This window comes from Prionailurus bengalensis, chromosome X (genome assembly GCF_016509475.1).
Source record: "Prionailurus bengalensis isolate Pbe53 chromosome X, Fcat_Pben_1.1_paternal_pri, whole genome shotgun sequence".
Classification (NCBI taxonomy): domain Eukaryota; kingdom Metazoa; phylum Chordata; class Mammalia; order Carnivora; family Felidae; genus Prionailurus; species Prionailurus bengalensis.
This window is the reverse complement of record NC_057361.1, coordinates 102,923,181-102,950,585: the sequence shown is the minus strand read 5'-3', so window position 1 is coordinate 102,950,585 and position 27,405 is coordinate 102,923,181. Positions and strand designations below refer to the sequence as shown.

The following is a 27,405-nucleotide window of genomic DNA, read 5'->3' as shown; positions in this document are numbered from 1 at the left end:
GACACAGAATCGGAAACAGGCTCCAGGCTCTGAGCCGTCAGCCCAGAGCCCGACGCGGGGCTCGAACTCACGGACCGCGAGATCGTGACCTGGCTGAAGTCGGACGCTTAACCGACTGCGCCACCCAGGCGCCCCAAGTTGTTATCTTAAACTGGCTTTTTATGGCAGTCTGAACAAAACCCTAACTGTAACTGCACATCATAGTTCAGCTATATTAGGTCTTTACTGCATATCACTCACTGAGTACAAACATAGCCCCTGTTTTATAATGCCATGTGTATACTAAACCAAACCTTGCAGAAGATGTAATATACTATAAGGATATTTTCAACTGGTCAGCTGTATCCTTTTATGATTTTCGAGACATCACACACCCCATAAATACAGTCACAGAAGCTTGTCTTAATGATGCTCTGTACATTAAAATATAAAACTAAAAACCAGATAATCCTTTTTGCATTGTTTTCCTTACTCCTCTAGAGGATTGGGCATTGTAGCATTGTGGTTAAGAGCCTGGGCTCTGGAGTCAGACAGACCTGGCTTTGAATACTGACCGTGCCATTTACTGGCTCTCCAACGTCAGGCAATGAATTGACACGACCTTGCTGAACTAGTGTCCTCATCTACAACCTAAGGATGACAATAATAGTACCTGCCTCAAAAGTTGGTTGTGAAGAATAAGTGAGATAATGGTTGTAAAGCATATAGCGCAGTGCCAGGCACATTGTTTAGTTGAGCAGTAATTATTATGACCAAATGATTGGAAAATTACCTTGAGTTTATTGGCATCCTATTGGGTACTATAGATCCTGCTTTCAAACTGGTATCAGCTTTTCCATGGATGATGGCCTTCTTGGGATTTAGATATTTTCTCTTTTTAAAGCTTGATCTCTCTTAACAATTTAGCACCTATTATTTGGTAATTATCATCACCTTAACCATCAAAGTGATGAATCAAATAGAATGGCACGGAAAAAAAAATCAAATTCTACTGGAATTGGTTCCCCATAAACAGTAGTTAAATATATGTGCTTCTCCTTAGGAGATTAAAGACTTTTCTCACTACTTAGATTTCCAAATGAAAGAAAAAAGAATATTTGATTATAGACAGTTAGTATGCTAACATTTTCTTTTTGAAACTTAATTGAATAATTTGAATGGAATTTCCAAAAGAAGACTTAAGTCACAACCACATATTGCAATCTGCCAGAAAGACCAGCTGTCGGTTGTTCAATAAACATTAATAGAATTGAAAGCCCCTACTACCTTAGAAACTTACAAAGTAGTCATAACTCTTTGTCTTTAACTAATAAACATTATGTAACAACTACTTTATTTTTTTTAATGAGCTGTCAGCACAGAGCCCCCAACATGGGGCTTGAACTCATGAACCGTGAGATTACGATCTAAGCCGACGTCAGACACTTAACTGGCTGCTCTGCCCAGGAACCCCATAACAACTACTTTAAACAGAGCAGGGGATAGAAAAGAGTTAAAGACTTAGTCCCAGACCTGAGTCATGTGACATCCATAAATTGACCTAAAAATAATTACAGTGTAATTTATCAACTAGTATGAAATGTTAAAATCTTAAAAGATTATCAAATACAACGTCTTTATTTAAAGATGAAGAAACTGAGGTCCAGAAGGATCAAGAACTCACAGAGAACACACAGACGACATTTGAGTCCACCTCTTCTGTTTTCTCATCTGTTATTGAAATAACGTAACACAAACTAAACATATAAGTTGCTAAAGAGGTTTTCTAAGGAAGTATCAAAGGCAAAAACTAAACAAGTAGGGAAATTGATTTTACTCAGGCTATTGCAATAGGGAAAGCATTCCAGATCGGAAGATCAGAGTGAGCAAAGTGGATTTTGCCTTGGACTTCTATAGGAGGAGTGGATAGGGACATGTGGGATGGTTTATAGTTGGGATTGTTTTGTACTCTGAGGAAGTCTCAGTCAGTCACCTGAACAGGAAATGTTTATGTCTGTGTCTAGCTAGTTGAAGGAGAACAAATAGTTCTCACCTCAGCTAATTATTTATGAGACAAAGAACAGGCAATTTTTAAAGTCTGTATTTGGTCTTTTGGCAGGTTCCAGCAAAAGGGGAAAGGTCTGTGTTTTGTCTTGTTACAGGTAAACAAAGGAGTTTTATGCAGTTCTTATGGGAGCCATGAGAAAGGGTGGACAGAGCCAAATCTATAAGTCATATGGGAAAGGGTTTCTAATGCAGTTATTTTTGTTTTTTGTTTATTTTGCAGTAAGCCATTTCCCAAAACATAGAAGAGTGAGAGGATTTTGGAAAAAAAAAAGTTGGGAAGATTTCTGGTTTTTTTTTTTTTTTTTTTTAATTTTTTTTTCAACATTTATTTATTTTTGGGACAGAGACAGAGCATGAACGGGGGAGGGGCAGAGAGAGGGAGACACAGAATCGGAAACAGGCTCCAGGCTCTGAGCCATCAGCCCAGAGCCCGACGCGGGGCTCGAACTCACGGGCCGCGAGATCGTGACCTGGCTGAAGTCGGACGCTTAACCGACTGCGCCACCCAGGCGCCCCTCTGGTTTTTTTTTTTTAATACTTCTTTATTTATTTTGAGAATACGAGAGAGAGAGAAAGAAAGCAAGTGGGGTAGGGGCAGAGAGAGGAAGAGAGAAAATCCAAAGTAGACTCCACGCTGTCAGCACAGAGCCCAACGTGGAGCTCAGTCTCACAAATCATGAGATCGTGAGCTGAACCAAGATCAAGAGTTGGATGCTTAACCGACTAAGCCACCTAGGCACCCAAATGATTGGGAGGATTTCTTAACCAGTAGTTTTCCAGGAGCATGGGGCTGAGGTCAAGTCCAACATCGTCAGCAGCCATCTGAATGAGGAAGTTTATCCAGTAGTGGAGGGTACTGAATTCCTGCAGGTCGGATGCCAACATAGAGCACAGGAACAAAAAGGGTGGGTGGACAGAACTAAAGAACACTCACGTCAGCCTTTATCTCCTTTACGATTTTGCAAAAGTCTGGCCTTGGGAGAAAGTGGCATTTCTTTTAAATTCATTCTACAAGATCTGTCTCCACAAAGTTGAAGTGAAGAAAAAAAAGGTATTTTCTAGTCCAGTGTCTGCTGAATATATGACCATACAAACAACATATAGCTGAGGTGCCTGAGTGGCTCAGTCAGTGGAGCATCTGACTCTTGGTTTCAGCTCAGGTCATCATCTCACAGTTCGTGAGATTGAGCCCTGCATCAGGCTTGGAACTGACCGCATCGAGCCTGCTTGGGATTCTCTCTCTCTCTCTCTCTCTCTCTCTCTCTCTCTCTGTCCCTCCTCCGCTCATCCTTACTCTTTGTCTTTCTCAAAATAAATAAATAAACTTAAAAAAGACCTAACAACATATAGCTGATTGATATTGCACAACTTAAGCCTGTCATGATGATGCTTTAACCCAGACCATGCAATGACTATAGCTTCACCTCCCTGGGCTCCAATTTCTTATTTGAAAAATAAGAGAGCGGCGTCTGGGTGGCTCAGTCTGTGAAGTGTCCGACTTCAGCTCAGGTCATGATCTCACGGTCCGTGGGTTCGAGTCCCGCGTCGGGCTCTGTGCTGACAGCTCAGAGCCTGGAGCTGTCTTCAGATTCTGTGTCTCCCTCTCTCTCTGACTCTCCCCCGTTCATGCTCTGTCTCTCTTTCTGTCTCAAAAATAATAAATAAACATTAAAAAAGAAAAATAAGGGAGTTGGCTTTGTATAGGTTGAAAAATAATTTTTCCTCTAACCTTCTAAGCTCTTGGCTGAGGCAACCACCCCCCTGCAGCTATAATAAAAAGCCAGATGAACAGGAGGAGGGAAAAAACAAAGAAGTTTAATAACATGTATGCTCCCTGCGTACACAAGAGAGACCCAGGAGAACTGAGGAACTCCTGGAATGGCCCAGGCCACCACTTTAAATACCATCTCCAGCTGAAGACAAAAGATGTTGGGGGATAGGGAGCCCAAGTATGGGAGGCTGTCAGGCAAAGCACAGTGAGCGAGAGTATGGTTGGTACACAGATCTAAGTCCCCGCCTCCTCCAACTGGTAAGAGTTTCTAGAAATGTAGGCACATCTTTCTGGTACAGAGAGGGAGCCACCCTTACAGATGGAGACTTCCTTATAAATGTAAATGTCCCTTACAAAAGGGTAACTTCTGTTTGCTTCTGTCTGCTTCTGTCTGCTGTTTCTTCAAGATGATCCTTATGCCAAAGAACCCGTACTGTGGGGTGGCAAATTCAACTCTCCTTCAGCTTTAAACCCTTTGGGGAGTGGAGGACAGATAGCGGGCAGTGAAACACATTTTACAAATTAAATCTTACCCAGAAGGCACAAACGTAAAACAGATAAAAGGCACATCTCTCTAGATACAATGGGGGAGGGGTGTCAGATTCCTGCCACACCTCCCCTAGTCTTTCCTTTTCCTTTCCTTGTCCTCCATTCTCCTCCGAGCTGCTAAAACTTTGACAAACAAGGGGTGATGCTCCATACGACTGGCTTATCTCTAAGGTTCCCTCCAGCTGTGTACATTATGTGTCAGTGAATTCGAATTCTGCAGTTAAGGAAGAGCAAATAACCATTCCAAGTAAAGTGGACCTATTTTTGCAAAAGGGGTGTATACTCTTGGAAAGTGGTTGAAATGCACGTCTGTAAAATTTGTAACCACTTTGCCATTTAAAGTACTTGCCGAGAAATCTGTTGTAATTCAAATAATTAATTCCCAGTTTTCTGCCTTATAAGTTTGGATTTTTGACATGTACATAACAATAACAGTCTGCACTTAGAGAGCATTTACAATTTCAAAATACTTTAATGCCTTTTTTCCACATAACAGTTTTATGCTGTAGCAGCTATTGTTACCCTTGTTTTACACTTGAAAAGGAAAAAACAAGAAGGTTAAGAAACTGGGCTTGCATAATGGACAGAACTACAGGCAGAGCTGAAACGAGGATCCAGTCTTTCCTTAGTGTTAGCTCAATACCCTTCTTTGAGCCTTTTCTTTCTTCTTTTAAAAATTCTTTTCTCAAGGCCAATTGTTTAACAGCTGTCTTGATTAATGCATGAATGCATGTGGTCAAATGTATATCTTTTCGATAAGAGTACTTTGCAAATATTACATTTCCCTCCAAAGGTCTAGGTTCAGCAAGACTATCCCTCCTCCTTAAAGCAGAGTGGGCACGCGTGCGTGCGCGCACACGTGTGCGCGCACACACACAGACTCACATATATACTTACCCCTTGGGAATTGAAAGTTAACAGCACAAATGTACTTTTCATGACCTCCTTTGATTGTAGACCTAGCTGGAGAGGGTGTGTGTGTGTGTTGCTTGTTTTTTGGGGTTTGTTGTGGTTGGAATGTTTTGTTTTACCTGCTGCATATTTATATTGGAGGCAATTTATTCAATGACAATTGTGGACCTTGAATAAAAGCCTGAATTCGAAATTTACTTATCATTTTACTTGATATTTATTTCACAGACCCAGTCAGTAGGTAAAGATTCATTTTGTGGTCCAAAAGTAAAGAACTGCACCAACCCCACCCAGGTAATCACTGTGCGTTCAGACGGAACACAGTCCTGCAGTATAATTCTGTGGTTCTTCAATATTGGTTCATAGGACATGTGGATATTAAAATGCACTCAGCTGCCCTTTGAGTCAACCCATAGTTTCAGTATCTTTTACTTAAAGGATATTAGAGCCCAGGACATTGTGGTGGAATTGGGAATAATTCATATAAGCACAACAAACCACATGAATAAAATAGTAATGCACTAACAAAGACAACAATGTTGGGAGCGTAACATTATTATTTTTAAAGATTGATGGCAAATTACAGTAAATGTTTCCTATAATGCTATATAGATGTTTCTCTAATACAAGGTTTCAGGGGGCCCAGCTAGAGTGCTGCAGCTTGTTTTCAACTATATTAAATCACTTTATCAATATACTTCAGTTTTAACAAAAGCTTTTCTAAAGCATACTGGAGACCTGACTTCTGAAACAGATTTATGGAAAGGGTTCACTATGCTAAAAGGCAAACTTATTTACGATATAAAAAATTCATGTTAAATGTTCTTGGTCATATATGTTTAATGTTTCATTCTTGTTTCATTTTAATCCTCATTTTACTTTTGTTTGTTTAACTAATACACACCTTTCCTGTGATGCCGTGCAGAATATGTCTACCCTGTGGTCCTTCTAGCCTAATAGTATACATCTGACAGGGGCACTAAGTGGTATTCTAGGAATGGCTGATTGATCCTCCTGGAAAAGTCCTTCAAAAGCTAGGGGATCTTCCCATAACATCTTTATAACATCTTTGTTTTGGAGGGGGAGAAACAGTGCATTATAGAAATTTACAAACCATGTGTAGATCTAATTCTCTTGAGTATCTGTTTATATCATTCAGCCTATATTATTTTTGGAGTAAGTTCAAACATTTACTAGCTTTTGCATGAAGTCAAAGGTGGTTCTACTATGTATAATTTACTTTTGAAAATAAAATCCTAGAGTTGCAGGATTTGACGTACAAGTCTGCATTTCCCTTTGTATAACTTTTGCAATCCCGTAGATGATAGTAACATATCCCTTTTTAGTCTTCACTTTTCTACTACTCTGAGCCTTTGGCTTTACTTCTGAACTCTTCTTGTAGCTCTATTTTCCCTTAGTCGTTTTGCTTGCCTTTTCCTATGTCCATTGTACATCCCACCAAAGGTATCTTAACCAGAACTGTACACAGACACCGTATTCCCATCACCAGTGGTTCAGAGAGATGGAAGGATAAACGTATAAAAGTTAGATTGTAGGAGAAATGATTCTTGGTCACCCCAAACTCTCCATTCAAATAACATCAAGGGAAGAAAAAATGAGATCTTAGTATTCACAAACATAGAAGCTCATGATTTTTAATGCTATATGAGTCAAGATGCTATTTTCACTGCACTAAGGACTGTGGAAAGTTCACAAATGAAGCAGAAGGCATAGCTTTTGCCCTTGCGAAAGATCCTATTCAATAGGAGAGCGGGACAAAACATGCATACATGCACACACAGCGCAAAATCACATGCAACCAACTATTGTACAGAAGTAGAAATGAGATGGTTAGGCAATTAAGAGGCTTAAAAGAAAAAAGATGAATAGATGATTGTTATTATAGAAACAGTTTGAGCTGGACCTTGAGAAACAAGAAAAAAATCAATCCACGTTGACCTTAAAGAGTGCGTATTTAGGAGAATGGAATAATAGAGTAGTGGGGGAAAATGCAGATGGTAATAGCCTAAGTGGTAAATGGATAATGAAGCAATAGAGGCAGCAGATGGAGACAGCTTGGCAAGGAAAGGAAGGAGATAAATAGTATGATAACAAGATGAAGGGGCAGTTGGGTCATCTTATTTTTTTTTAAAGAGAGACTTGTGCTTGTTTGAAGACAAAGAGCAAGAGACCAGTAGAGAGGGAGACATTGAGGATGCCAGTAAGGAAAGACCAAAGTCTTGACAGGAGAAGAGAGGAAGAAGGAGCCTCAGAGAGAAACTCAGGCACCAAATTTTATGGCACACTGAGTATGCGCGAGGCATTTTGACATTGCAGAAGGGAGAGGTAGGAGTTCCAAAAGAAGACACAGTAAGTGTTCAATACATGCTACTATCTATCATGATAAATATCACTATTGTTGTTATTAGCAGTGCTCTGTAGTGACTTTTGCTTGCAGGAAGAATTTTAAATTTGATATTATTGAAGATGTTTTTGGGTTCCTTAAAGGTAGAAATCAAAAAGGCTATACTGATATGACAGCCCATGAGAACTGGTGCCTATGCTGGCTGTTTCTTTTTCCAGAGGCCTGGCTCAAGAAGACATACAACTGTTACCCGCAACTATGGGATAGGTGGCTTATAATGTAATCGTCTTTATTAAATGCCCAGTTGGTAGATGGCAGGAATTTAGACAGACGTGACTGCTCCGTTCTCTGGGCACTTACATTCTAAGATACAAAAGGGGGTGCTGGATAAATTGAGCTGTGACCAGCCCTCCTGCCACCATCCCCAAGTTCAGAAGGATGTGATCATAATAACCTACATATACCCAACATCTAACATTGTATAAAAATATAGGAAATAGGCATCCCTGTGGTGTACTACCAGTTACGTGTTCTAAAATACTGGCCAGGAGACAGTTCAGCTTCTCTGTAGCAGATGACCCTCCAAAACCACCTGGAAACGCATCAAAACTCTTATGACACTTTGTGATAGTTTGTGTGTATGTGTGTGTAGGCTGTGCATGCCAATTTATGACTTATAACCATATTTTCTGAAAGAGCTTTATTGAGCTACAATTTACATACTGTATAATTCACCGATTCAAAGTGTGCGACTCGGTGATTCTTAGCATGTTCAGAGTTGTGTAACCATCATCACTGTTTAAGTCTAGAACATTTTCTAATTCCTCGAACACCGAAAAGAAACCTCGTAGGCATTGGCAGTTACTCCATATCCGCACTTCTCCCCAGCCCCTGGCAACCACTAATCCTGGTTTTATAGATTTGCCTATGTGTACATTTTATATAAATGGAATCATATAATGTGTAGTCTTCTGTGTCTGGCTTCTTTCAGTTAACACAGTGTTTTCAGACTTTGTCCATGTTGTAGCATGTACCAATACTTAATTCCTTTGTATGGTTGAATAATATTCCACTGTAGGACTATACCATATTTTGTTTATCAACTCAACAAGTGATGGACCTCTTGTGGATTTTCACTTTTTTGGCTATTATGAATAATGCTGCTATAAACATTCATGTACAAGTTTTTGTCAGAACACCTGTTTTCAGTTTTTTTGAGGGAGTCACTGGTAAAAGGATGCCAGTTTCTCCACGTTTTGTCTATCGTTTTAATTTTAGCTGTCTTAGTGAGTATGAAGTGGTATCTCATTGTGCTTTTAACTTGCGTGTCCTAATGATATTGAGCCTCTTTTCCTGTGTTCATTGGCCATTCTTTGGAGAAAGATCTATTCAGATCCTTGGCCTGTTTTTCAATTGGTTTATTTAGTTTTTTATTGATGAGTTTGTAAGGTTTCTTAACATATTCCAGATACAAGTCTCTTATCCAATATATGATTTGAAAATATTTTTTCACTTTCTGTAGGCAGTTTATTCACTTTCTTGATGGTGTCCTTTGAAGCACAGAAGTTTTTAATTTTGATGAAGTCAAATGTATCTATTTTGTTTTTTGTTATATGTGCTTTTGATATCATATCTAAGAAACTATTGCCAAATCCAAGGTCAGAGAGATTCACCCCTGTGTTTTCATCTGAGAATTTTATAAGTTTAGTTCTTAAATGTAGATATTTGATCCATTTTGAGTTAATTTTTGTATATGGTGTGACGGAGCCATTTAACTTCCCTCTTTTGCTTGTGGATATCCACTTGTCCCTCACCACTTGTTGAAAAGGCTGTTCTTTCCCCCATTGAATTGTCTTGGTGCCCTTGTTGCAATTAGGTTGACCATAAATGTGATATTTTATTTCATGACTCTCAATTCTGTCCCATTGATCAATATGTCTGCCGTAATACCAGTACCATTACTGTACCTGTAATAAATTTTGAAATCAGGAAGTGTGAGGCCTCTAATATTTTCCTATTTTTTTTCACAGATGGCTTTAGTTATTCTGGGTTCCTTGAATTTCCACATGAATTTTAGTTCAGCTTGTGTACTTCTGGAAAATGGGACTTAGAATCTTTTTTTTTTTTAATTTTATTTTTTATTTTTTAAAATTTACATCCAAATTAGTTAGCATAGTGAAACGATGATTTCAGGAGTAGATTCCTTAATGCCCCTTACCCATTTAGCCCATTCCCCCTCCCACAACTCTTCCAGCAACCCTCAGTTTGTTCTCCATATTTATGAGTCTCTTCTGTTTTGTCCCCTTCCCTATTTTAATGTGATTTTTGTTTCCCTTCCCTTATGTTCATCTGTTTTGTCTCTTAAAGTCCTCATATGAGTGAAATCATATGATTTATGTCTTTCTCTGAATAATTAATTTCACTTAGCATAACACCCTCCAGTTCCATCCATGTAGTTGCAAATGGCAAGATTTCATTCTTTTTGAGTGCTGAGTAATACTCCATTGTCTATATATACTACATATTCTTTATCCCTTCATCCATCAATGGACATTTGGGCTCTTTCCATACTTTGGCTATTGTTGATAGTGCTGCTATAAACATGGGGGTGCATGTGTCCCTTCGAAACAGCACACCTGTATCCCTTGGATTAATGCCTACAAGTGCAATTGCTGGGTTGTAGGGTAGTTCTATTTTTAGTTTTTTGAGGAACCTCCATACTGTTTTCCAGAGTGGCTGCACCAGCTTGTATTGCCACCAACAATGCAAAAGAGATCCTCTTTCTCCGCATCCTCGCCAACATCTGTTGTTGCCTGCGTTGTTCATGTTAGCCATTGTGACAGGTGTAAGGTGGTATCTCATTGTGGTTTTGATTTGTATTTCCCTGATGATGAGTGATGTGGAGCATTTTTTCATGTGTCGGTTGGCCATCAGGATGGGACTTAGAATCTTCATGGGGATTGCATTGAATCTGCAGATCAGTTTAGGAAGTATTGCCATTTTAACAATAGTAAATCTTGTAATCCATGAATATGGATGTGTTTCCATGTATTTAGATCTTCTTCAGTTTCTTTCAATGATGTTTTGTATTTCTCAGGGTACAAGTCTTACAAGTTTTTTTGTTAAATTCATCCCTGGTTTTTATTCTTTTTGATATTATATATAAGTGGAAACCCTTTCTTTTAATTTCCTTTTTTGACTTTTCAGTGCATGTTTCCATATTTATTCATTAAGCTTTGAATATGGGGTTTTTTTTGTTGCTAATGGGAATATTATTTTCTTTTAAGGAGGTATTTTATACCATGCTAACCCATGACTCTGAGTAAATGTTTGAATATGTAATATGTGGTGATAAATTTGAGTTTCATATTCTAGTTTTCACTGAAGAAATTCAAAGAGATTGGCTACTCCGTGTACTATTGGTAATAATCAACATACTGTTCTACAAACATAATTTGTGTTTCAGTATATGAGATTGTATACCATGTCAGGAGAGCCAGAAAATTGGAAACCAATGTTTGTGAATACCACTTAGTGGTCATTATAACACACCAGAAAAACTGTGAAATTTTTTAGGAAAAGTGGAAATCTTGTGACAAAATTTAAAGAAATACTTGTGCAAAGAGAATTATGTCTCTTAAGTGATAATATGTTCAACAAACAGATATACAGAGTCAGAATGCAATTCAAAATTAGTCCTTTAATTAATGGTGGGATTTTAACAATACCATTTCACTTCTGTCTGAGAAGGTGTATGTAATACTAGATGAGCTACTGTCCTGGAATGTAAAGTCTCAGTTTCTGAACATAATGTTTACACTTACACACTAATGTATTTCTCAAGTGTAATATTCGTTAATGGACTTTTCCACACGATCAGCTATCTGTTATCAGTATCAGGAAGGTGGGGGTATTTTATTTCTAAACATATTTTATTCACAGTTAATTCCTAAAGGGTTCCATGTGGCGATAGTTTCAGTTCTTCCACTAACCCTTGTACCAAAATGTCAAAATAAGTGATCAACATTACTAAATAAATTATTAAGATTACTATTTTATTAATTCATCCAAACAGTATTTACCAAGTGCCTACTATGTATACAAGGTTCATTCTTCCTTTTTTTTTTCTCCTACCTACTCCTGGGTTATAGAACCAATATAAAAAGCATGTGTAATACACAACCTGGAAAATCTGTCCCTGAAGAATTAAGAGTTGAATACGTATTTTTCTTCAATGGTTCATATAAGGAGAATCATACAAAGTTACTTAGATGGAAAGGGTAGGGTAAGTTTTCACTGTCCCCTTTAGATTTCTTCACGGCTTTTGATCATAGGGATTAGGGCTTGATTTCACACCCCCAATTTGTTTGAAGCACGGATTCTCTAAATTTCACAAAGATTTGTTACTATGAAATAATTATTATGTTTGAAGGAGCAAAAAGAAGATGGCACTTAAGCTGTGAACCACATTCTAGGACTAATTCAGGTGAAAGACCACCCAAAAGCATTTATTGATGTCTTTTGAAGACTTTGAATGTGCTATTGGCTGAAATGAAAGGCAACTATGATCTTAAGGCATATTTCTTTTACGTGCCTTTGGACAGCATTCCCTTCAGTTAATAAAGCAGTATCTTCTTAGCTTAGATAGCTTTTATGGAATTTGCAAATGCCTTTAAAAGACTACTAAGATTGCCGTTACGGACAATACCACAGCCTTTAACCTAGTCATTTTTACATGAGGACCTGGTATTGGAATCCTTTTAGTGACCACGTGTCAGTGTCTTCTACTAATGTTTCACTGAGTTTTGTGCAGAATCATTAAGCCCGGTCTAGCTGCATTAAGTAGAAAAAATAAATACTTGTGTATGTCCAGAATATAGTCACTTACCCCTGTCTTATAAGGATGATTTTGTTAGTAATTATGTTATTAGTATTCAGGTATATGTCTGAGTCCAGATATAATGAAGCCTTAGTTTAGTCGGTAGAGCCACTGCACATGGTGTCTGTCACCAGGCCTGTGTATTTACCTTCCAGGTAGCTTGACCTTTTCGTTTTGAACTAAGCAACCATCAGTTAGCTTGCCATTCTTCAACACGGCCTATCTGCCATTGTTTTTTACCACTCAGCAGTTGATGCCTGTGTTGCAACCTATAAAGAGAGTGTTTAGCTCAAACTAAATTGGTGGATATTGGTGAGACTGTGATAAGTACAGTACTGCACAGTTTGATATGATCCATGGCAGCCTGCACTTGCTCTTGGATTTGTGCAAGGGCGTGTTCTGTTACTGGAGAGTTTGGTCTTCCTAGACCTTCCGATATGCTGTAGGAGTGTAACTGGTTAAACGACAATTAAAACATGAATTATTATAAAAACCATACCTGAGTGCCACATTTTAACTCTGCTGCTGATACTTCGCAACTGAAGGATCAGGGTCAATGTTAAGTTTGACCACACCTACCCCACTTACTTATATTGGTGCAGAATGTTTTTAGGAAATCACATCACATATTGTTTGCCTGCATGTAATTTTCTTCTCTTTCGCTTCCCCCTTTGAACTACATTAAGAAAAAAATTAAGAAAAATTGACTAATAATCACTACATCATAACCCATAACAAATTTTGAGAGAAGATAAAATGGAGCAGGTTGTTTAGTGATGTAGATTGCTAACAGGGAGATGTCTTCCTTTCTGATGCACTCAACTCTAAAGGTTAGAGGTTGAGAAATTTTCCATTTGCAAGCTGTGAGAATTTCTCTTCGACACCAAATTGCTGCAACTCGCTTGCTTTGCTATTTTTATTTAAATTATAGTCCACATGTTCATTCATGTTGTCATGTCTCTTCATCTATCTTGTTTTAACTCTGATGCAGGATCTCAAAGAGTAAGACCATCTTTTAAAATCATTTTTTATAAATGACTTAGCATATATGCTTCAGATATTTACTAGTGCTAGGAACTGGGAAACTCCAACAACACGACTTCATGAGTTTCTTTTGATTTAGTGAATAACATTTAAGTAGCCTCATTATGCAGTATATGATGCTATAAAGTGCAGAAGGGAAACACGGTGTAGCATTTGGTAAGGCTCGTATATAAAGGTTAATGTCCATCAGCCAGTTTTGCCCTGATTTTTTTTTAATGACCGCGTCTGCATTCATTAAAGGTCATTCATAGCACCGTTAAAATAGTGTTTGTCAAACCTAATTTTAAATTATTTTATATTTATAATATTGTTTGCACAACCAAATGATGCATTTTAAGAAGTGATAAGAGCCCCTGATGAGGATGGCAGTTGAACCAACTGAACATTAAGTTGAAAGTGGAAGTATCCACATAAACACGGTCTATTAATTGTCTGCTCTTTCAAGACATTTGTCAGCTCCGGGACCTTAGGAGTTAAATGTATAATCAACCCTTTGGGGACAAGACTGTTCTGTCTCACATGGGAAAAAGTAACTTTCAATGAAAAATAAGGTCCTCAGTTGGTGATTTATCATCTCAAAGGGCATATTTTATTATAAATGTCAATTCCACAAAATTATGTGTCCTGTAATACATAATTATGTTCAAAATTGCATTTGAAATCTATTATTAACAGTTAACAGTGAACATTCTTAAAATAGTTATTACTCTTGGCCTTAACACAAAAAGCAATAATGGAGGTGTTTTAGGGAGTTAAAAGCTGCAAGGCATTGGCCTCTGAATAAAGCCACTGCAGGTGTGTTTCTTAATGGGCTGTTAATTTTATAGCAAGTGAACACAAAGGACAGAGACCATGTGTGTTTTTAAACTGTGTTTGGTGTGGAGAAAGAGTTGATGGCTGAAAAATATAAAGGCCGTGTGGAAAGAGGCCAAATTGAATTCCCCCCTGAGGTGCAATCCTGTGGCTTAGAGTCAAGGCAAACTAATTCTTGCCCCTCCTCTTCTATCCCTTCCCTCCCCCCTCCACTCAACAGAGAATTCCACAGAAGCATATAGTAATAGAGTACCTCAGAAATAATTAGAAAATTTGGAAATAAATAATAAAGACCTTCTTGTCCAAACTCAGCACCCTCTCACACTAACTAGCTCCTTTTAGGCTTCTTGTATTTGCTACTGGCATTGTCTGAGTCACCCAAACTCACAACCATGGAGTAAGTTTTGACCCTCCCTCAGCCCCCATACCTAGTGTCCCAGTGTCCTAACAACCTTGCTTCTCAGTGTGTATGCTGTGTACCATGCAACACGGGCATTACTTGGGAACTTGTGAGAAATATCCGACCTCAGACCTACTTTATCATAACTGCATTTTAAAAAGACGCCCTTCTTAAGCACATTCAAGTTTGAGAAGCGCTGCTCTAGAATCTTCCTTTATATTGTCTTCTTTCTTTTTTTCTTCTTCCTGAGAAAATAACTTTTATTATTATAAATAAGTCTCTTTATATTTTATATATACTTTTGACTTTTGGTAAAAAAAAAAGTCTTTAAATTTTACTTTTTAATTCAGAGTGATGACTCTTCCCTTGTGACACAAGCATTTAGTTCATTGCTCTTTATTTTTTATAATTTATCTTCCATCTTCTTTATGTTTTCCGATTGATCCATCTAGTCTGTGCCTTCCCTGTCTTGCCTTAGTTTAGATAAGTTATTTTTTATCTCCATGTTATTTTCTCTATGCTAGTGTGAAAAATAAATTTTTATTTTTTTAGTATTTACGCTTGAAAGTACAATAAGATTTTTAAAATGTAGAGTAATCTGAAGTTCATTGATATTTGTATCATTCTTTAGGATAACCCGGTTTTATACTTCTTCAATAATATGTGATTTTTTTAACTTTATTGAGGAAGAATTGACAAATATAGTTGTATATATTTAAAGTAGACAATGTGATGATTTCATATACACATACAATGTGGAAATGATCAAACAGGTCAGGATAATTAACACATCCATCACCTCACACTCACATAGTTAACTTTTTTGGTGTGGTAAGAATGCTTAAGATCTACTCTCAGCAACTTTCAAGTGTGTAATACCATCTTGTTAACTACAGTCGCCATGCTCTATGTCAGATTGTCAGAGCTCCTGCTTATAACTGAAAATTTGTATCCTTTGACCTACATCACCCTGTTACCCCCTCCCTCCAGCCCTGGCAACCATTCTAGTCTCTGTTTCTATGAGATTGGCTTTTATTCTTTTCTAGATTCCACGCATAAGTGATATCATATAGAATTTGACTTTCTCTGTCTTGCTTATTTTACTTAGCATAATGCCCTCCAGCTTCATCCATATTTTTGCAATTGGGAGCACTTCCTTCTTTTTTGTGGCTTAATAATATTTCATTGCCTGTGTGTGTATATGCACATACATATATACACACAATGGAGTAGTGTGTGTGTGTGTGTGTGTGTGTGTGTGTGTGTGTGTATCACATTTTCTTTATCCATTCATCCATCAAAGGATATTTAGATTGTTTCCATATCTTGGCTATTATGAATAATGCTACAGTGAATGTGGCTGTGTAGATAACGTCTTCAGGATCCTGATTTCAGTTCCTTTCCATATATACACAGAAGTTCGATTGCTGTATCGTATGGTAGTTCTATTTTTTTGAGGAACCACTGTACTGCTTTCCAAAATGCCTGTACCATTATTGCATACCCACCAATGGCATATAAGCGTTCCCTTTTCTCCATATCCTTACCAACATTTGTTATTTCTTATCTTTTGATACTAGTCAACCAAACGGGTATGAGGTGCTATCTCATTGTGGTTTTTGATTTGCATTTCCCCAATGATTAGTGATGTTGAGTACCTTTTCATATACCTATTGGCCTTTTTTGGAAAAATGTGTGTTCAAGTCCTTTGCCCATTTTTACATTGGATTATTTGCTATTTTGCTATTGAGTTGGATTATTTGCTTTTTTTTTTTTTTTTACTATGGAGTTGTATGAATTCTTTGTGTGTTTTGGATAGTAATCCCTTATTAGATATATGGTTTGCAGGTAATTTTCTCCCATTCTGTAGATGGCCTTTTCAATTTATTTGTTTCTTTTGCTGTACAGAGCTCTTTAGTTTGGTGTAGCCCCACTTGTTTATTTTACAGGTGACTGGACTGTACTTATTCCACGTGAACTGTTGAGCCCACTGTAAATTTAGATCTTTAGGTCATTTCACCTGAATTATTGTTCCATAATTCTCTATCATCCTTGTGTTTCCACCTCTAAATCATTCTACCTTCTGCCTCAAGATTAGTTTTTCTAGTGTATCCAAATATCTCCCTTCTTCTCAAAAACCTTTAATGACTCTCCTCTTTTTTTTTTTGGTACAAAGTATTCCTTTCATGTGGAAAATTCTTGTCAACAGCTCTGTTGAAATCTTCTCTTCCCTTTAAGGCCCATCTTCAATACTACTTCCCATAAGTACCCTTTTCTAAATCATTCATTCATTCATTCATTCACTCATTGAATAAATATGTATGGATCACATACTATTTGCATACATTCTTCTAGTTACTGGGGATAAAGCAATGAACAAAACAGCCACAGCCTCATGGAGCTTATATTCTCTTGGGAGAAAATAGGCAATAAACAATAAACAAGTAAAACATGTGGTATGTTAGGGATGTAAGTACTAAGAAGAAAAATAAAGGAAGATAAAGGGCATAGAGACTGCTAGGAATGAGGAGTATCCTCCAATCAAATACTCCTTACTCCTTTGAATACCCAAATCATTTATTTTCCTTTACAACATGGTTATTTGTGCATTTGTCCTATTTCTTCTCTTATATTCAGAGCTCCTTGAGAGCAAGAAGCTCATCTTGCTCATCTTTGTATTGCCTGCATTTAACCATTTAAATTTAACCATTTAATAATGATTAAAATGAATCAAGTTATGGAAATAAATGTAACAGTAATGCAAGAGAAGGGAGATACTGGTATAGTGGTTGGTTAGGAAAGTCTTCTTGGAAGATCATTTGTGTAAAGCCCTGAAATATGGGTAGGGTGGTGGAAAAAAGACCTTAGTAAGTCATTTTGATATTTTTGTCCTGAAAAACTAAAAATCACCGCTTTATAAATGACGATTAATATTATCTGTAATTTTCTTTACCTTTAAAACCAGTGTTTCAGAAGGGACGGGCGATAGACACCGGAGAAGTTGACATTGGTGCACAAGTCATGCAGACCATTCCACCTGGCTTATTCTGGCGTTTCCAGATTACTATCCACCATCCTATATATCTGAAATTCAATATTTCTTTAGCCAAGGACTCTCTGCTGGGAATTTATGGCAGAAGAAACATTCCACCTACACACACTCAGGTATTTGATGTTATAGGTGTTTCTTGACCCTTTGGTGGGTGGTGGGATGAACAGTTCAGGGTTTGTGACTTGCAAAGTATGTGAGAATCAAAGGTGAAGGCAGACAGTTTTTGTAATGAGCAAATATCCAGAATAATCACACTCAAACGAATGAAAACAAAAATGACTGAGAAATATGCAATAGCATTTAGCAGAGCAGATTCAGAAAAGGAAGTTTAAGAAAATATTCTTGAAATTTGAATTCTGTTTCCTGGAATAAGATGATCATGAGCCATCCCGGCCCCCTCATCTTACTTAGCTTTTGGGACCACACCTCCTTCGCTGCCCCATATGGTCTTGACCCCTTGTCCCGATGAAGAATGCAAATCAATAAGGGAAATGAGTCTAAAAGGCAGGTTTTATCTTATGGGTAGAAATTTTTTCTTGTTACTGTTAATAATAACTCAAATACGTAAATCTTCTGTGGTTTAGAAAGCCCTTCTATAAACGCTAACCACCTCATTTCTCTCATTTTTCCCCCTTATCTCTTTCTTGCACGAACCCATTTGGGGCCTTGCTCCGTCTAAGAAGTAGCGTAAGGAATCATAACCATCAGGGGATTGCTTTTTTTTTTTTTCCAACAGATACGACCATAGTCCAAATCTTACCTTCTGGATGGGAATAGGCAGGGAATTAGAATGCCATTCAAATGTGACTCTTAAAATGCCCAAGGAAATGTGTGCCATGTGCTTGTCCACTGATTAGGGGGGAAAAGAAGGGGGTTCTTTGAATATTTAAATAAGCTACCACAAAGGTAGTAAATTACGAATGTCCTCAAATTTTTGACTGTTTATTTGTTTTAAAAACTGTAAAACTCTTAAATTTGTAGAGAAGATCATGATAACTTTTTTGAGGGGAATGTGTGGTTTCAAGTATCTTCTGATACTTTAGTAAAATATCAAGATTCTCTCGCATAGTGCCAAATACAATTTTTTTCTATTTCTTGGTTTATTTATGTTTAGACAATTATTTTGAATACTCCAAAACTGAAAGGTATTTTATAACATTTATAAATATAGTGGGTTTTTCAGAATTAATAAAATACTTTTGTGTTTAAGTATAATTAAGAATGAGTAACTTCCTCTTTCAAAGCAAAGAAGTGTGGAAGAGAGCAGTTGAAGTTAGAGATGTTCGTTAGTCTAGAAGTAGAAGTAGTGGCTCAGATTTGCGTGTATCTGTTCCAGTTCGACTTTGTAAAATTGATGGATGGAAAACAGCTGGTCAAGCAGGACTCCAAGGGCTCTGACGATACCCAACACTCCCCTCGGAACCTGATCTTAACCTCACTGCAGGAGACAGGTTTCATAGAGTATATGGACCAAGGGCCTTGGTATCTGGCATTCTATAATGATGGAAAAAAGATGGAGCAAGTATTCGTGTTAACTACAGCAATTGGTAAGCTGCCTTGACTATTATTTTGAATTGACAGTATAATTCTAGAAAGACAGCAGTGATTAAAGTGATACAGATGTCATTTCAACCCATCGTTCATTCTGCCTTAAAGTCCTTATTCAAGATAGGTCACTACGAGAAAGGCTTATATTATTGTTGTCATTAATGTTGTTTAAATGCTGATTAAGGTTTTCTAAATGCTCCATTATTTGCTGCTTTGTAGGATACTTGCCATGTACCTTTTTATGTATTTTCGACAGGAATAGTTACCTGGAAAATATTATTACCAAGGCTGCATAGATGAACAACTTCAGTGACAAAGGGAATAAGCAAGAGAATCTCTGTTCATTCAAGATCCATTAGAAAAGACAAAGCAAATAAATACCTTTTAAAATGGAGAAACTAGCACCAGTCCAGCTCTTCTTTAGAACAACCGATTCTAGAACCATTAAGGCTTCAAAAACCTACGAGTATTCAGAGAAGGGTCTTAAGGATAATAACTTGGACCACTCATAGCTCTTTCTTTTGGAATTTTTTAGCCCCGAGGGGAAACATCTCATAGACATAGTATTTTATTGTGTGAATCTTCCTAACACACATGTCTTTTAAAAGAAGGAAAAATATTTTACAGCTGTCCGTTTTCTATCCAACTCTCACCACTTTATCCTTTAGTTAACCTGTTCAACCATATGTTTAGGAAGATGTGTTGACTGTTAATAGACATACCATCTGCTCTTTATAACAATTATGTTCTATTTTTACTTGATGCTGAAGACCTTGACCCAGTAGAAAATGGTATTCCAGCCATAATATTAACAAAAACTTTCCTCTAAAGTAATCAGACTATAAAAATACACCTATTATTTTTTTTTCCCCTGGAGAAAAACTCCACAGATTTTACATCTTCAAAACACAGCGTCTTTGTGAAATTAGGAAAAAATTGAAGTCCTGACACATTTTTGCAACGTTAACAGACTCAATGGAGCAGATTTAATAGATGTACCTTTCATGATATTGTTTTTCTATCAAGGCCCAATTTTGGTAATGCAGATGCCAATGAGTCATGGGAAGTTGAGTTCCTCCTAAGAAATCAAACAGTTAGAAGATCTAAAATATTTGTGAAGATTTTCTCTCTTCCTGTTATCCTTACCAGTAAGCTCAAGTTAAAACACTAACCCAACTATTAACCTTTCAAAAATCAATAGACCCAGAAACATGCTTGAAGTTTTTTCCTGTCCCTTACTTCCTCCCAAAAAAAAGCTAATCTTTGAGATACAATTCCTATTATCCAGATATCACGCTGTCAGTTTCATATGCAACAAAGTATTTGCTTCTTCCTTATGCAAGTCACGTTTTTTTCTACTTTTCTGTTGTGTTTTTAATTTTTTTTTAAATGTTTATTTATTTTTGAGACAGAGACAGAGCATGAACAGGGGAGGGTCCGAGAGAGAGGGAGACACAGAATCCGAAGCAGGCTCCGGGCTCTGAGCTGTCAGCACAGAGCCCGACGCGGGGCTTGAACTCACAGACCGTGATATCATGACCTGAGCCAAAATCGGACGATCAACCGACTGAGCCACCCATCCATTGTGTTTTTACGATTAGAAGTAACAGAAACACTTCTGCAATTCCACTTAAAGAGAATCCAAGTAAATTTCTGAAAAAAAATCACAAGTATTAAGTTATTTGCTCTAAATGCTCCCCATTAATTTTTTTATGTTTTTATAATTTAACTGCAGTAAAGAGAGGCTAATATATTTGATTAAACAATTTAAGCTTTGTATCAATTTGACTGCGCTAAATGCTGTTCTTAGCTGTTCGTTCTCTATTTCATGATGTTAGAATCGGTTGATTGATCTGAACTCTATTTGGTCCACTACTAATAAGGATCAAGACAATATTAGCAATAAGCATTTATTGAATGACTAATATAGGCTAGCCACAGGCCTATATTAATATATGTTATTTTCCAGTAGTATAGACAGAGTTGTCAATATCCCCTAATCTCAGCCAACCTGCTCTATAACATGATAATATGTACCACTTATGGAGTGCCATTCTGCCCCCAAACACTGTACCAAATGATTTACATTCAATAATCTTGTTTGATTCCCTTCACAACACTGATAGCATAGGTGTAGTGATATTTATATAATAAATAAGGAAATGGAGGCTTGAAATGAGTAAATAATCTGATAGAGTCTCACAGCCAACAAGTGGCAAAATTGAGATTTGAGACAACCAAGTATGTCTGACTCCAAAGCCCATGCCCTTCAGGCCGTAATCATTCCATCAGATTATCCATTACCTTTAGTTTCTCCCATAATAAAACCTGCCAGGAGCAAAACCCATCATCAGTGCAGATGCAGATATCGAGGGGCTCTAGACTCTAGAATAAAAGTAGAGTTTTATGCATAGAACTTTAAAATCATTCTCAACTCTAATGAACTGCAGTTGAGGAAGTGATTCTGAAGGAAGATTAAAAAGATAGAAGGCAAGAGGCACCTGGGTGGCTCAAACAGTTAAGCATCTGACTCTTGATTTCGGCTCAGGTCATGATATCACAGTTCGTGAGTTCGAGCCTCACATGAGGCTCTATGCTGACGGTGCAGACCCTGCTTCGGATTCTGTGTCCCTCTCTCTCTCCCCCTCCCCTCTGTCTGTCTGTCTGTCTCTCTCTCTCTCTCTCTCTCTCAATAAATAAATAAATAAAAATAAACTTTAAAAAGGATAGAAGGCAAAATTTCATGGAAGCCAACATAAATAGAAAAACACATTATTTCTCATCACGAGTTACTTATGTGTTCCTGCTCTAGCCATCCTCCTCCTAGATTCCCTGGGCTGTCCTAGTGTCTCTTTGATACCCAGTGGAGGTGGCAGCTTCCAGATCCTCCCTATATTGCCTTCTCTTCTCATTTGCATTGCTGGTGTTAAGTTCTGTGCGGCAGTGTGGGCCCAGAGACAGATCTTAGATAAGTCAATAAGATGTAGGGATTTTTATTTATTTTGATAGCAAACTTTATTAAACATTTTTTCTACAATAGCTACATTCCCACAAGGCTGCTTGCATAAGGTTGTCAATAGGAGCTGGTGTGAAATTAAATTCAACTATATTTGCCTTTGAAAGCTTCCTCCATGACCTCCTATTAACCATCCAGGGCAGGGGAAATCCAAATGTAGATTTAAGAACTGCCACTATCGCTTGGCACAAGAAACATAGATTAAATAGAAACTGGAGACGTAATTGTTCCGTCTTTGAATGGAAAAAACTCTGTGCCTTTTCAGCACCTTTTAAAGAAGTTAATGATTTTATGAAAATAACGAGTGTTTTAAGAAGTTAAAAATGGTTAGCTCTTTGTCAAACGTTCCGTTCCTGTCAGACCAGTTGTCGCTCAGCAAATGCCACGTATAAATTTCTTATCCTGTTCAGTTTTCTAGCACAGGGATCAGAGAACAGATTATCATAAACCTGCAAAAAGCTATCTGATGTATTCACACAGGGGTGACAAGAAGAACCTCTTCTGAGTGATAGTAGGGGGCTATGCACACAGCCCCTGGATTCATTCTCGGCTTTCTAAGAATTCCCCCCAAAACTAGATACCACTTTCTTCCTCTTGGCTTTTATTCTACCCAAGGCCGAACCCCAAGTCTAGATCAGAAGTTCTCTAACTATGGAAGTTTCCTATTTGAAGCATTGGTTCTCAGTGCCTTAATGAGGTGAGCCACCTGCAGGGTCACCTGAGGTTTTTGTTAGACTGTGGATTCCTGGGCTGCATCCTTCAGATTCAGTAGGTCTGGAGGGAAGCCTAGGCATCTACATTGTAAGTGTTTTGGGTGATCTACTGATCCAGGTGGTCAAAAGGCCACAATTGAAGAAATGCTATTTCTCGGCCCTCATTATGAATTCTCACAGCGGAGTAGAAGACGCCAAGACCACTTCCTAGAATATCTCCTTCTAATTGGAAATAGCTTATGCAAGTGAAACGAGATGAAGTAGATAATTTGGATTGAAAAGGAAAAACTGGTACATACGAGAAGTGTGAGTTTAATGGGCCAGAACGTAAAACTCTGAATCCCAGAATGCTAAGTATGGAAAACTTCCAGAAAGAGTAATGAGAAGATGATTTAAAAAAAAAAAAAAAACTGAAAGAAGAAAGCACACATACCATAAGAGTTCATGGACTTGGAATTTGACTTTATTATACTCAAATACAATTTTAAACTAGAAATAATTTTTGTCATTGTCAGAGCCTGACTTTTGTATAACTTCCTACCTTTTCAGCCAAATTACTAACCACAAGACTTATCAAAGTTCTGTCGCACTGCACATCTTTATGTCACCAGAACTACCTATGGGTGCCTTTAAAGCCTTCTCAATTCCCTTGAAGCCTATTCTTCTCTAAGAATGGATTGAAGGGAAATTAGTGGCAGAGAACTGATAAGCATTTACAGTCAAGAAAGCATTTCTCAACAAAATACTTAGGTTCTAATGCTTTTAGTGGTGGTGAATTTAATATGAACACTTACTTTAAAAGCCTTCCATTGTCACTTATTAATGAAAATGAAATACTGATTATCATATTTAAGCTGTCAAGATAGTAGATTAAACATTTTAAGGTGCTAGAGAAGAAATTTTTTATTTGCTACAACCTAAACTTGAAAAATAAACAGTAGACTTAGTCTTTTGGGTTGCATTTTTAAGCCCATTTTGCTTTTGAGAAATATCCTATAATTCTAGTACATTTTTAGCTTTGTCATGAACATCTCATAAGAATACAATTCATCTAGACCCTTTATGCACTTTAGAGATGAGGTTGGTTTTTAGTTTCACTCTTGAATAGCCAATTCAGCAAATCCAGGGCCCTTGTAATAATTTGGTACTACATGTGACATCTTACAGAAATCTTTGGCATCTGATTTTAAACAGTAAGTGCTCCAAGACAGGAGAGGGCAAGATTGTTATAGACCCAGAGTTCTTGCAATTTAAAAAAAAAAAAAAGTTAAGGACTCTACATCCTGGAAGTTTGCTCATTTCTTTCCTTTTTCTCTATTAACAGAAATAATGGATGACTGTTCAACCAATTGCAATGGAAATGGAGAGTGTATCTCTGGCCATTGTCATTGTTTCCCAGGATTTCTGGGGCCTGACTGCGCGAGAGGTAATGTTGCTCTGTTATTCCAATTGGTTTGGGGATATACACGTCTTTTGATAACTCGGAATCAGTAGCAATAAGAGGAGGAAGAGAAGTGGCCGTAGGAGTAGCAGCAAACCACCAACCCCCCAGCACAACCAAAAGCTGAGCACTTATTCTGCCACAGACTGTTTGTTATAAACACTCTGTTACCTCTTCTGAATCATGCATCCTTTGGAAACCGGTGACGTGGATCTACTGTTATCCCAGCTTATTGTGCCAAGAAACAACCTCAGAGAGGGGCGATAGGCAGTTACCGAACGGGTGGAATTTGTACCGGGGTCGTCTGTAACTGCTTATATACACCCGAGTAAATGGGAAGGGATAGGCAACCAGCAAACCGATAAGGAGCCTTAGAAAGTAAAGACTGGCAAGTCACGAGTGAAACAGCAAACTTTACTGTTTCCTCGACTTGCCCGTAGTTTAATTCTCGAAAAGCTTTAGATAAATCACACTGCGTTTCACCCCATGCGTACAGTTACTATGGTAGAGATGCTTTCTGCTCATTTTCAGTGTATTCTTATGGTTCTCAGTCTGCTAATACTTTAATCTCAGGTTTCCCAGCCACTCAGATTCCCTTAGATTAAATTCTGCTCAGCTGAGAATTCTATAGCACTTGCTGGCTTCCTGGGAGCATGACAGATCTGGAGGATGTGGGGATTAGGAAGAAGATGGCTGGTATTAAAAATTGACTAAGACAGAAGATACAGGCCCTGCCCTCAAGGAGCCCATAGTTTTAATAGGGAGCCAACAATGACAAAGCAGAGTTTAAGTATTCTAATAAAGGTCTGCACCAGGTGTCACGGGAGTAGACATCTGTCCAGCATAAATGTATCCAAATATACGACTTTTTAAAGATAACATTTTATACTCCCTGTTTATCAGTTTTTAAAATTTTCAGGTTTTTCTTTCTAAAAGTGGCGTACATCTGTTTGAGGAAGAAAAGCCATAAGAGAAAAAATAAAACCTTGGTTTAAAATAATGATAACAGTAGTAATAATAATAATAGTTGTTTAACGGTATGTTGGAATGAAAAGCACATACTTGAAATAATTGCTTCACGCAGGATATTTTCATAACTTATCCTTTTTCCTCTCTCATAAGAGGAAAATTCTATTTGTAATCGCAAGGATGTGCGTGTTTACTAAAGGCTAAGTTAGAAATAGTACAAATTTTTGCCTGAAATATTACACAAGAATCAATAGACGATTGCTCTTTGGAGATTTTAAAAGCATTTTGAGAACACTACAAGTTCATTTGCCAACCTTCAGATTCGTGCCCTGTGCTGTGTGGTGGGAATGGAGAATACGAGAAAGGACACTGTATCTGCCGAAATGGCTGGAAGGGGCCAGAGTGCGACGTTCCAGAAGAGCAATGCATTGACCCAACGTGCTTTGGTCACGGCACCTGCATCATGGGAGTCTGCATCTGTGTGCCAGGATACAAAGGAGAAATATGCGAGGAAGGTCAGAGCCCCATTTTAATCTATTGCTTCAGGCTTTTCTCTCACTGAATTATGCAACTGTCATCCTGTAGAGATGCATCTAGTAGAGATGCAGGTAGTCTCTGCAAACCGTAAATGTTCAATATGTCTTTAGTACATGGAGAAGAGGGCTGGAGTCTGGGGAACTCATGTCTCTTCAGACAGTCTCTAATATTAACACAGGGCTGTATCTGGGACACTTGCAGAGCAGTCATGAAAATGGTGTTTCCCCCCCCCCCATTTCTAACACTGCTTCATAACTTGAGAATTTCCATATTGATGATATTAGGTGTTAATTCAACTGCTTTCGTTGTTCCACAGTACATTAGGCTATGTCTTACTTTAAAACACATGATAAAAATAATAATGGATGCACATTTGGAATGATTTCATTGAATGTTTTCTTTGGGAGCGATTTGTAATTACCATTATTATTATTGCTTTATAGTATTTATTTTTACATACCTCATGCTAGAACTTGACCTCCATGCCTAAGGAAGCCAGCGGACCACTAAGGAGTTTCAAGGCAGTGGCTTTATATTAAAATTCACTCCAAAGGAACCTTTACACACACGACGCACAAACATATTTTGAAATGGCAATAGTTTCATCATCTAAAGAGACGCATTGGAAAATAAGTTTACTAGTAATCAGACCTTTTTCATGCCACATTCCTCAAATAAGACTGATTTCAGAAATAATATTAAACCATTACCATGGGAGATGGTCTCATCACAACTGTTGTTCAGGAAAGAGGCTGCTGAAAATGCACTATAATTGCTTTTTAAAGATGGCTCATTAAGACTATTACACAGCATTCTAAAGGGCTTAATCTCATTCCGCTCCAAGAGTTTAGCTTTCCACCTCCCGTTAGCAATCGTAGAATTTTGGCATGAAGATTATATCTGTTCCAGTGAATGGCATTGGGCCTGGACAGGACACCAGAGTTCCTGAGTTACCTCTGGAAATCGTTTTTATGGTTATCCAACTGCAGTCATTATGTTTAAGTTGTAAACTCAGACGTTACATGGACATATGCATGTGCACCCAAACAATGATACCCCTCACAGCATCTACAGTTCTCCATGAAAATGTTTAACCTCATTAATTTAGACCCTTCTGATCAAAATTTGGGAGGCACTTGAAAAAGGACTTAGCTTAAATTTCCCTTCTAGGGATCTCTAAGAAAATGTGTAGAATAACCAAGATAGCAAGGAAGAATACCCACCATATTTAACAGTATAAGCTTGTCAAATACAGCAGAAAAAAAATGTTTTAAGTTAAAGGTCATAGACCAGAAACTCACAGGCTGAACTGGGCTTATAGATGGGTTGTGTTTAGGTCACACAACAGTG

At 37.7% G+C, this 27,405-nt stretch overlaps 1 protein-coding gene across 1 annotated transcript in view; it reads left to right on the top strand.

Moving 5' to 3' along the window:
• Positions 1-27,405, top strand: part of TENM1 (teneurin transmembrane protein 1) — a 768,359-nt gene that overhangs the window by 492,756 nt on the left and 248,198 nt on the right. The window contains exons 8-11 of the mRNA XM_043570666.1: positions 17,745-17,944; positions 19,168-19,378; positions 24,433-24,534; positions 25,839-26,033. Coding sequence (XP_043426601.1) covers positions 17,745-17,944; positions 19,168-19,378; positions 24,433-24,534; positions 25,839-26,033 — 708 coding nt within the window. The remainder of the gene's footprint in view (positions 1-17,744; positions 17,945-19,167; positions 19,379-24,432; positions 24,535-25,838; positions 26,034-27,405) is intronic.